At 44.7% G+C, this 12044-nt stretch overlaps 1 protein-coding gene across 1 annotated transcript in view; it reads left to right on the forward strand.

Annotated features, from left to right (window-relative positions):
- The window catches only part of LOC108234847 (adhesion G protein-coupled receptor L3), a 289951-nt gene that overhangs the window by 97884 nt on the left and 180023 nt on the right, over positions 1–12044 (forward strand). Inside the window, exon 4 of the mRNA XM_037976458.1 lies at positions 1271–1484. Within this exon, the coding sequence (XP_037832386.1) occupies positions 1271–1484 (214 nt within the window). The remainder of the gene's footprint in view (positions 1–1270; positions 1485–12044) is intronic.

The raw sequence follows: 12044 nt of genomic DNA on the forward strand, positions 1-12044 counted from the left end.
TTTTTTTTTTTTTATTAAAACACAGACCTGATGACAGATTAAACCGACTCACCTCTGATTTCCTCGCCTGTTTCGTTCGCGTAATGATCAGCTCACGTCCTTGCGCTCTGATCTGCGTCGGCCCGGCGCTCCGGGCCCCTCGAGGGGCCTTCCGCGGTGTTGTCCGTCCTCCCGCTCTGAACAGCCAGCGTCCCGTCAGCCCACAGTCTGGAGACGAGGACGGATAACCTCTCTGCACATGTCTCCACGTGGGGACCTTTTGACTGCAAGTCCCTCCGTCTCTTCCTGCGTTTTCCTGTAGAAACATTCACAAGTTTATACGGCAGAAGCTCTGAAACTTAATATTTTTAAGGCTGCTTTATGCATCGAGAGCCCCGTTATTGTGAGCCATTCCCTTTGCAGTTTACCCCTTTCCTTTTCTGCAATCATACCACCGCCACATACTGTTTTATTTTAACCCCCTCCGGATCAAAACGTTCAGCTCAGACAGGAATAGTTGTCTTTGTAACTTTTATTCTTTTTGAATTATTCAACTTTATTTACAGTATTTTTAGAAATATGATGATATCGGAGTTCTTTTAAAGGCATTGTTCTCTGAAATCTGATTCACTCGAGTTTTTGTCTTCTTGAGCCACTTTTAGCTTCCAGCTTCCATCTTGCTAATTTTAGCCTTTAGCTTCGCTTTGCTCCTTTTAGCTTTCAGCGACAGTTTTGCGCATTTTCAGCTTCTAGCTGCTGTTTTACTAAGTTCAGCTTTGGTTTTGTAGCTGTTTTGCTATTTTTAACAAGTTTTAGGAGCAGTTTTAGTTGTTGTAGCTTTGACCGTTTAGCTACTTATCATTTTCTTGATTTCAGCTTCTGTTCCGTTTGTTTTTTTTTCCTTGAACGATTCAGTTAATGATGAATTTGTCAGTAAATTTCAGCAAACTCCTCCAGCGCTCAGCGTTTTCACCGAAACGTAATATAAAGCCTAGTTTTTGCACACTGACTGTCGGTTTGAGGCTTATTTTTCAGTCTGTTATGCCTCTTATTCAGAGCGCCGGCAGCGAACGACAGACACAAGTTGTGGTTGCCACGGTTACCTGGCAGCAGCGTTAACATTTCCTTCCTTATCGGTTCATTTTTCTTTTTTCATCCGCAGTTCGTCACTTTAGATTATCACTAAAGCTCATCTGAAAAGGACTGCCGGGTTTTGACGGGGAGGAAGTCGGGGCGTCCTCGGCCAGTGAGCTTTTTTCGTCCCGCTGACGTAGTTTTCTTTGCTCCGCAGCTTTCAGCAGAGCGCCCATCCCCATGGCGGTGGTGAGGAGGGAGCTGTCCTGCGAGAGCTACCCCATCGAGCTGCGCTGCCCGGGCACGGACGTCATCATGATCGAGAGCGCCAACTACGGCCGCACGGACGACAAGATCTGCGACGCCGACCCGGCGCAGATGGAGAACACGCGGTGCTACCTGCCGGACGCCTACAAGATCATGTCTCAAAGGTAACGGGCCTCGACCGACCTAAAATATTCCATTAGAAATTCTTTTTTTTTTTTGCTGAGACATGTATCTTTATTCATCCTCCTGTTGAAGTCCTGGTAAAATTTGGTGAATGTTGTGGAAAAGAATGGAGTAATACAGCAGGAACTTGAGTCAAAGACAACGATTCGAATGGCAAAAAGATCCAAATTTAGCCCAACATGTCCAGTAAATGATGCTTTAAAATGACACCAAGCCTTGAAGCAATAGTTCTGTAGGAAAATGAACCATTCATACTTTAGACAGCTGGTTGAACGACTTCAGTTCAAATTTTGACCGGACTGACGAGCTAACGGCTAACACCACATCTCTGTCTCTGTTTTATAAAACTTTACGCTGCAGTTAGTTTCACGTTACACAACCACTGCGGCAGGAATCCTGCCAGAGCAGCCGCGGCTCGCTAATCTAGCCGTTTGCGCTAACCGTAGCCTCCTGTGTAAATAAACACCTCGAGCTACGACCACATCGAAACCGAATTATAGCCATTTTTGTCTTTTCTGAAGGCAGTAGGCTGCGGCGGCCATCTTGACTTGGGTTGGCTCCAAAAGTTAATCAGCTGTAGACGCACGTTTATTGATTATATCCTAAAAAAAACCCAATAAATTATGTCCGGTGGTCCACACAGACACGTGCAAACAGCTTCGTTGCCCGCCTTTCAGCACAGAATCATCATAATCTGCAACCCAAGCGAGGGAAGTCCTGTTTTATGGCATTAATGCATCATCACTGACACTTTAAGTAATCAAAAACACGGAGACAGACAACCTGACTTGATTGGATTTACACACCCTGGGGCCTCATGCTGTGCTGTAATCAACCTGAGTGGCTGTGTGTATAAAAATAAAAAAGAAAAAGAAGAAGTTGAACAATAAGAAGTCCCACCTGAGGTCTGCGAAAGTTGAGCCAAGAGCAACTTTTTACTGGAGCAACGTTTTGTTCACGGTCTGTTGATTATCAACCCCTTGTGAGTGATTAAAACCTGGATTTGATTCGACCTGTGAGCTACAGATGTCCTCACTGCGGGTTTGCGCCGTCCGAACACCGATTCATAAACAAATCCGTCACCATCGTCCGCCGCCGCGATCGCCTCGGTCTGTCAGCAAAACGTTTCACGAACCTGTTTTTTTTTTTTTTTCGGAAAGTAATCACTGGACGCACATTCACGAGACCGGAGCCAACCCGTGTCAAGATGGCCACCAAGATGGCCAATCAACTGTCAATCTCAGACACTGAGCTCGATCTCGGCGCGGCAGTAACCTGGGGGGGTCGTCTCCGTCGCGCGCTCCGAGCTCCTACAGATGCTCTTTTGAATCCTCGGCGATGCGGGGGTCCTTCGCGTGGTGAACGCCGCCGCCCCGCCCCATCCAGGAAACGCTGTTTCCTTTTCCTCAGCTCGTGCCGTGCTTGACGAGCCGAGTTGCCACGTCTTCCTCTAGTCCCCCAGAATTACGACCCTTCCGCGCAATAAAACCCGGGGACACGGAGACCCATTTGTCTGATCGGGCTGAGTATATTCTTTCTCTGCCGCGGCTTCGGCTGCGTAATTAATGAGTAACATTAAAGTTATATATAAATACATATATATGCAGGTTTTGAAATTGTAACTAAGTCTGAAGTTTCAGAGGAACGCCGAGTTCCGACTGGACTAAATAAACATTTGGTTCCGTTGAAGGGTGTGTGTATGGGGGGGGGTGTTCGTTCTAACGACGCTTCCTCATTCCTTTGAGGTCAAAACAGCCTTGAGAAATGCGACGGGATGGGCTTTATCTAAACTGACTTTTCGACTTTTTTTTTTTTTTTTTTCATCCTCGCTTGTTTCATTTCCTAAAGCCGAGCGCGCGTCCACTCCTTTTTTTCCCCGTCCGGGGGGGGGCTTCAGCTCCGTTTAGGACGACGAGCTCCTTCTTGAGGACCGCTAATGGACGCTCCGGCTCTGTCAAAACAATTGCTCTATTTGGCTTCTCGGGAGTTCTTGAGATAATCAGCTGCGTGGAAAAAAGGGATGCCGATGGTTCAAAGAGGGGAGTTCGAAAAAAAACAAAACACGCCGTCACATAATTGATGCACCCCGTCGCCCCCCCCTCCAACCACCACCTTTTTTCTTTCTCCCACTCAGACTGGAAAATCCCCGCAGGAATGAATCAACCTGTCTAAAGGGAGCACAAAGTGCCGAGAAGAAGTAGCATTTGATTGCTAGCAGGGGTGTTTAAATGATGCTCAGAGATAAGCACGGATTCAGAGCCGGGGCCCCTTTTTTTCTCTTTGGTGGAGGAAGTGGATGACGGGCTGTGGGTGTTATGCACTGCGAATGTCAAAAAAAAAAAAAAAAAAAAAGACAGATCAGGTGAGGGGATTCGATGATATTTGCGACTGTAGCGACACAGCTACGCATTAGCGAGTGAAGGTTAGCACAACAAGCGCGCGCTGCCCCCGACCTTTTCATTGTCGAGCTGCCGGAGCCGTTGCTAAGCATCGGCGGCCGAGCTCGTTAGAGCTAAAAAGGAAAACGAGCACGGGAACAAAGTCATTTAGCCGAGAAACTCGTCTTTTGAGACGAGCGTAATTTCAGTGAGGACGGCGTGAAAAAGGGGGGCTTCTGGGAAAGAAGGAACCGCTAAACAATGCTGATGAGCGTCTTTGTTCTTTTACAGTGAGACCCCCCACACCCCACCCCACCCCACCACCTTGTCTCGATCAGACTCGCAGTCATGAAGCGAACTGTAAATTCTTAAAAAAATCATCATGAGATAATAACTTCTCTTCTCCGGCTTTTCTGCTTAATTGTCTCGAACGGGCCTCCGTCAGCTGGGATGCAACCGTACTCTGTCATTACCAGGTTTTTTTTTTTCCCCCCGGTTCTTTTTCCCGCTTCCTTTCTCTCCTCTGTTTATCATTCCGTATGTTTACGCGCAACGTAATGGAGTGATTAGAGCTTCTACATGACTCTAAGTATCCTAATTTCCACTGTAATTGTTGTTTCTATGGGTCCTTTGATTGCTTGGCTAATGTCTGGAAGCATGTGAAGAACACCAGACAAACAAAAAAAAAAAATGAAGGACTTCGTCTCTGGATTAATGGGGTTTTTTTTGGACAATAAAACCAACGGTCGCGGTCAGAGGTTTGCGTACGCTAATCGTGCGCATTGATGTCATATTCATTTTTGGCTTTGAATACTTGATTTGAGCTGTTGTCTTTCCATTACGGGGCGATGACGCAACAGAGTCCTCCAGTGGCTTTGAAAGACAATAAGCGTCTGTTTTTAATTTGCGGTGGATTTTCTCCAGACCACACAGGGTCAAAATTGACGAATACTTCGGTAAATGTTACTTTATGTGTTTGTAGCCATCAACGTCCCTCTGGCATCATTCTGGGTCCGATCTACCAACTGGTACCAAAGTATTTCCAAACTGGTTAGCTTCCCGGCACAGATCGGGCTTTTTAGGCATTGTCCCACAAATTTACAACCGGCTTTAGGTTGGGACTTGGGAAGCTCAGTGTTAGCTTGTTTTATCCGTTCCGAACCCATTCCCGACGTTGGTGTGGCATCACCGAAGCGCCCGGTTGTGTCAAAGCTTCGACCGTCTGGCACATCGAAGAATTCAGAGCTAGCCCCTCCCTCATCGTTCTAACCACAGCGTGCAATTTGCTCGTGCAACACGATGCTGCCGCCACCATGCTTGATGGGTAGATTTTTATAAGTTAGAGAGGCTCACCATTGAACCAAGCTTGTCATCAATGGAAAACGGGGGAAAAAAATATCTTTTCAGGAAGGTAATGATCTAAAAATGTAAGCTGCATGTTAGGATACAAGCAAAGCTGCTCTGATGTGATAGATTTAGGTATATTTTAAGTTTATTGTGTGGCTCTTCAATCCTTTCCCAAATCCTACTTTAGGTGAATGTATATATATAAATATACATATATATATTTCAGCCTGTGTGTATAATTATAACCATGTGAGAATTAGAGAAAATCCACAGTAAATTCAAACCAACTCTTGGTTTTGAAAATTAATGAGGTTTAATTACTAAACTTTGCTAAAAGAATGGTTCAAATCAATAAATAAAAGCCCCAAATTTCAATGATATTCATGTTCATGACTATATATAAACAACTGACCCCAACTGTGCAATTAGACCTGTGTTTTTTAAATGCATATTATCATACCGAAGCCTCTAAGCATTCGCTTGATAAGGATAGAAGGTTTTTATGCTAAACACTGTGCCGAACTGAAAGAAAAATAAGCTTCTTTTCACTTATCGGCTCACGCGTACACACCAAAGAGCAGAGTAGATTATCAGCATCCCGAAGCTGTCCTCTCCATCTGCAGCAGTGACGGACACCGTTGAAATTTCAAGCGGGCAGAGCGATGCGATCCGTAAGGAAATATAAATGCTTTATATAGGAATGGTAATCAGTCTGGCTGGAGCAGCGGTCCTCGGAAACAGCATGAATCAACACTTTCACTTCACGGTGGTGACAAGGCCACAGAGTGTACTCTGACTCACTCACTTAAAGCCAACTTCAGTTTTTATTTCCTTTCATTTTATTTATTTATTTTTTTACTCCCCCCTCCCGTAAGCCATCCCTATTTCTCTGGTACGTTTCAGTTGTAGTGAAGTATGAGGTGACGTCTTTCTCTTTGGAAATGTGAGTGCATCAAGGTTTAGGAGCCAAAGTTACACAAGAACACGAGTCGGTGCCATGTTGTTCGAGTTGAGCCGCGGCTGTTGCTCTTTGCTGGTTCACAACGAGATGTTCAGGGATTGGAATGGATGTTTCAAGACAAAATACTCTTTGAAGTGACTATTATTTGATCATTCTTTGGTTAAAACCACTCAAGGTATTTGAGGTACCCTTTATGTTTCCCCACAGCTGGTATTGTGACTATTTGTAGTCCTTCTAAATATGTTTATTGGGTCTTTTTGGCTCCTGCATCAGAGTAGGACGCACCCCCGTCGGACGGAGAACTCAGAGGATTTACCCTTTAAGGATGACGCTACAAAAGGACTGGAGTTTTCCTGTTTATTCTAATAAGGACCAGCGTTGGGACTTCTGTCTGCAGCTTCTTACGGATGAAGCCACCCGGAAACAGGAAGCGTCGACTCGTATAGTGTCTAGGCTCCGCCCATTACAGAGGGCCTGAGCGCATCATCACGTGACGTCAGAGGCTTTTTTTTTACGTGTAGCCGGAAATGGCTTTAACTGGTCCAAGCAAATGTAACCTTGACGTGTAAGCATGTAGCAGCTGATGGAAGGTAGCTTTTAATACAGCAACGAGCTTTAAGGCATCCATAAACTGATTTAAACTCTTAAACACTTAATTTTACACATAAGACATATCTAACATGACATAGGGGGGGTTGTGATTGGGTCTATACATAGACATATGTTGACTGAACGAACTGAAGCCTCTTCCAGCACCGGCACCATTAAAACTGGATTGGTAAAGCAGACAGAGCTGAACCTGCTCTGTGCAGTTTAGACGGGTCTGTCGTTCGAGTCACGGCGACTAAAACTCTTTCTTGTCAATGTTTGTAACGCTCTTTTAAACTTTGCTTTAAAAAATGCAACCAAAGACCCATAACACACCACCTAGAGCAATGATTCCAAAAGTTGGGGTCGGGACCCCAATGTGGGTCACCCAACACCAAGTAAGGGGTCCTTAGATAATCTCCAGACATCAAGATACAATTAAAACCCAGTTTTTATGATATATTTACACCATAATTATTACAGAGAATTGAAATACAAGTCATTTAATGATTTAAATAATAGCAAAATGGATGCTAAGACTGTTTGTGTTGTCATTATGCCCTTATTTAATTGGATCCTTAGCATTTTTGGATATTTAAACAGCCTTTGTCACTTTTATTTTATGGGTCGGAAGCTGAAAAGTTTTGGAACCACTGACCTAGAGGGTCCTCGTCGGGTCCTCACCGCTGTCGTCCACTCTAAGCTGTTTTCATTCAGATGGCGCCAAAGTACTGCTTTTTCGTTTTGTTAAAACCAGCCATTAGTATAAAAAAGAAACCAAATGAACCCCGACGCCAAACGATTTCTTATATTCGATTAGTAACATACAGTGGAAAGCAGTTTCACGTCAGGCGCGATAATCTGAGAATGACCAACGCTGGCGCCGGTTAGGTCGCGGTGACAGGCAAAGCCTCGCCGTTAAGCGTTCTCGCCGCGCCCCGTAACGTGCCGTGCCGGCTAAACCTGGAGGCCGGGCTCACATCCGTCACCCGGGACATGGCAGCTCAATCTGCCTCCTCCAGCCGGTAACTAGGAACACCGCCCCGACGTTCAGCTGTCAAACCCGGCCTCTCTCTGCTCCAAGTTCAGTGGATACATAAAGGCCTACTTCGGTGAGGAGTCTGGTTCCATTACGGCCTTTTTAAGCGTAATGGGTAATGGGTCTGTAATGCGTCTTGAAACGATGGTTGACTCGCACCACGCGGCGGCAGGAAGAAACGAATGGATCTCCGTGAATAGCTGTCCCCGTCTTTGTGCTTGGACGACGACGCCTGTGCAGAAGCCTCTGGATAAACATGTCCCCTATAGGTAATGGCGGGCTAACTGTGCTGTAATTGAAACACACAAGCTATGATTAATTTGGCAGACTCTGACATCATTTGCATAGCTTGTACACACATGCTGCAGCCTCTGATTTTTTTTTTTTTTTTTTTCTTGCCATTGTCCCTTTTCCCTTGTGGGATATTTTAAGAAGTTATTGTTTAAGGCATCTCGCCAACACATATCTAGTCCCGACTGGGTGAAACAGCGTAGAGGAGCAGGCTTTTGTGCTATCAAACAGCAATGACCCTTTTCTCATCAAAGCCAGAGTGTCTTTTTTTTGTGTGTGTGTGTGTGTATGTTCCCCTTTTCCTTTCCCCCCAAGGCGGCGTGGCCTTCACGGCCAGTAAGTACAGGCTATATCTAAGCTATATATCACCTTATATCTCAGCAGACCTCGGCAGGCACCTTAAGGGACAGCTGATAGCATTGTGGCAGGCTTGTGCACGACCCCTGAAGGAGAGAAGCAGGTCAGGATGGAGCAGCGTCCCCTCCTCTCCAGCTCATCCGAACCTGCACCCCCCCCCTTATCTGTCGGCGTGATCCTTTTGTCATCCCTAGCGCTCTGTGTTTCCTTTTCCCCCTGCCTCGCCGTGTCATCGCACTTGTCGTTTCGGCGAACAAAGACGAACAAAACATTTTTTTTTTTTTTTTTGTCTACAAGCTCCTTTTGTCTTTGCGCGCGCGACACTAACGACGGAGGTTAATAGACGGCGCAGCTCGAGGAGTCCCGCGAGGACGATGAAACCAAATGAAAAGCAACCCGGTGATCTGAACCTGCCGACCAACGTGACGATGCCTGACATTTTGACGGCGTTCCTTTTTCTTTTTTTCTTTTTTTTAACGAGGTCTGCGCGGCAAACAAATGCTCGCGGGCCGATTGCTTGCCTCGCGGTCTTGGGGCGGACTGAACGAGACAAATGAGTCCTCTCTTGTTGGGTAGAAACCTGCTGACGGAGGGACAGGAATGATTGAGGGGATAAAGAGCGGTAAACAGATGGGAGGATCCTTCCTCTTCTGGTGACGAGCCTTCCCATATGCACCAGTTCTCATTACCCTAAGCTTCTGACCTCCTTGAAGGATTGAGGATTGCACCAGATATTTGCTTAAGAAAAGGTTTAAGGAGGGGTTGTTTTCTTTTCGTCCTCATTTAGATTTCGAAAGCGGTGTTGTCAGTGGGGTTGTTTTGGTTGGGAAAAAACCCATCTGAGCTTCACTCAGCTACGACCCAAAATGTCAGCTTTCTTCCATAAAGCCCAATGGACAAGTTTCTAATGACATATGACACCATTTGGATCTGTAAATCGTGCAAAAAAACCTGAAATAATAATTAAAAAAACAGAAGTAAAAGCTGTTAGCAGTGGTTCATAGTAACCACACACCTATTCACTCTTTATAAAACAGGCAGACAGAAACAGAGTATAAAGTAAGCCTTAGAACACGCCTCAGTCTTACTAAAATGTGTTGGTTTTTTTTTGGACTAATGTTTGTCATCCTTCATTTTTTTTGTCCAATCTTTGTACCTCAGCATTTGCAAAGGTTTTTTGTGTGTTAAGACACCTAAATCTGACCTATGAATCATTTAGACATAAAGGTTCCTAAACTGAAGGTATGGACCAGTGTTCTGGCCGCACATCCCAGATAACTGAGCAGAGTCGGTTTCAAATCAGATCTTTTGCTAAGAATAAGCTAAAAACTTGGGTAGCTATAAGTTTAACTTTAACACCAGCCTGTTACAAAGTCAAAAATATATATATTATTATATATTTTTTTACACTTCACAATATACTGCCATGGTCATGGTACAAGGACTGAACAGAAAGTGAGTGAAAAAGCAGACAAAATGCAACAAAAAGGAGGTTTTATATATATATATATATATATATATATATATAAGAGAGTGCAAGAGAGAGACTTAAGGTGGTTTAAAACTTTTGCACATGGCTGTTATTACTTGTCAGGAGGACCCGGTCTGTGAAAACACCTTCTGCAAGCTTTTAAAAACTAAAAAAAAGCAAAGAAACAAAATTAAATAATGCAGATGAAATGACCATCATTGTCTCAACTTTGGCTGAGGCTAACTTTGTTACCATCTGCACACACATACACACACACACACACACAAGAGAGCGTCTCTGTGGGACTTAAAAAAAAGCAGCCCGGAGGATCTGATTAAACATCACGTCAGGTTGAATTCTGGGAAAATGTAAGATTTAGCATTTTGGGGTTTTTTTGGAGCTCAACCTAAACCTCGATCAACTTCAACAAATGGCGAAAGCTTTAAAAGCGGCGGACAGAGTGAAGTATACGGTGTCGGTGGTGATTATATGTTTGCCGTCGCTCGCTGACAGCTGTCGCCTACATTCGGAGAGATTATGATGCTGAGCGCACGTGACGGTCTTTGTTCGTGCACGACTCCTATCACCCAGCCACAAATGGCAAAACCTGGTTTACATTAAGGTTTGCATCAATATTCTTAACGAGCAGCTGAGTTAGCGAGGAAATAACATGTAGTTTATTCCAGAAAGTGCTGATATCATCCAGATTCCAGGCAGAAAGGAGTCTTTGTGTTTAATGACATGGATCAGCTCAAAGCTATCGTTGCGTCTTCAAACTGTTCATTCGGGCTCCACCGTTTGGCGTCGCTCCCTACTGGTCGGAGGCCGTAACAAATTTTGCTGGATGATTAATTGTCTCAGAAATCATTGCGATAAACAATAATATCGTTTGGAGGCTGTTTTAAACTAATGTAATGATAAAAACATAATAAGGGCAAGTACATCCTCTCATAGATTAATAAACTTTACTTTCAAAAGAACACTTAACACTGGAACTGGAACACAAAATAAACAAAACAAAAAAACTCAAAATGGACTCTAAGCCTCTGTCAACAAGGAATGCACTTGAATAAAAACTTAAAAAAACAACAACCTGGAAATAAAACCTACATTCAACCAAAACAGTTCAGATTATTCAGTCTGTAAACTAAACTGCCCTTCAAAAAGTACTAATCATTAGTTTTATATCGAGAATATCATTTAATATCAGTACCAAACAGCGTTTCTTTAGCTTGCTAACTCCAAGCTACAAGCCGAGGCGCCTCAGCTGGCTAACTGACGCGATAGCCCACGCCCCCCTGACGCTAACAGAAAGGGAGGGGGTCAGTGAAGAGCACCGGAGCCTTTTTGTCCTCCGGCGTCTTCCGTAGAAAGAGACAGAGACACGAAGGAACGATAACGCCGATAAATTAAACTTATCGATTTGAATTTATCGCGCGATGCATGGATTTATCGTTTATCGCGACAGGCCTACGTGAGCGACGAGCACAGCGTGGGACAACTGCCTATCGTAACAGGGGAGGGGGGAACAAACGAAGAAGCAGGAGATTTCGCCGGCTAGCATGAAAGCTCTGACGGTCGGAGGAGAGGAAGGATTCCTTTAGCCGCGACGCCCGGAGAGTGACGGGGCGCGCTCGGAAGTTCTTTTGGATTACCGCGGGAATTTAAGCCCACCTTTCCGTCTGCGCGCGTTGGCCTCCTGCCCCTCCTTCCGTATCCCACTTTTCCGAAAGAGTTTTTTTGTTTTTTTTTAAACCAAAGAGGTTTATTTCCTTCACAGTTTAGTCCTCTTATTTTTTATTTTTTTCTCTTCCTTGCGTTGGATGACATCACCTGACATTCATTATCCTGTCTCATTTTTTTTACAGCCCCCCTCCCCCCCTGTCCCCCAGCCGTCTTTGTTAGGAACCTGCCACATTCAATTTTACCCAATTAGTTGCTGTAAATTTTCAAGCTGGCAGCCCATCAAGTCAGCCGGGAGGATGGGGAGGGGGGGGTCTCCCAGACGTGGCCGTACAAGACTCTGTGGTGATTAGAAAGAAGAAGTAAAAGAAAAAAAATAAAATAAGAAGAAGCCTGTTTCAGGAAATGGGAAATATTTAAGGACAG

This window comes from Kryptolebias marmoratus, linkage group LG7, assembly GCF_001649575.2.
Source record: "Kryptolebias marmoratus isolate JLee-2015 linkage group LG7, ASM164957v2, whole genome shotgun sequence".
In the NCBI taxonomy this organism is placed as follows: Eukaryota; Metazoa; Chordata; class Actinopteri; order Cyprinodontiformes; family Rivulidae; genus Kryptolebias; species Kryptolebias marmoratus.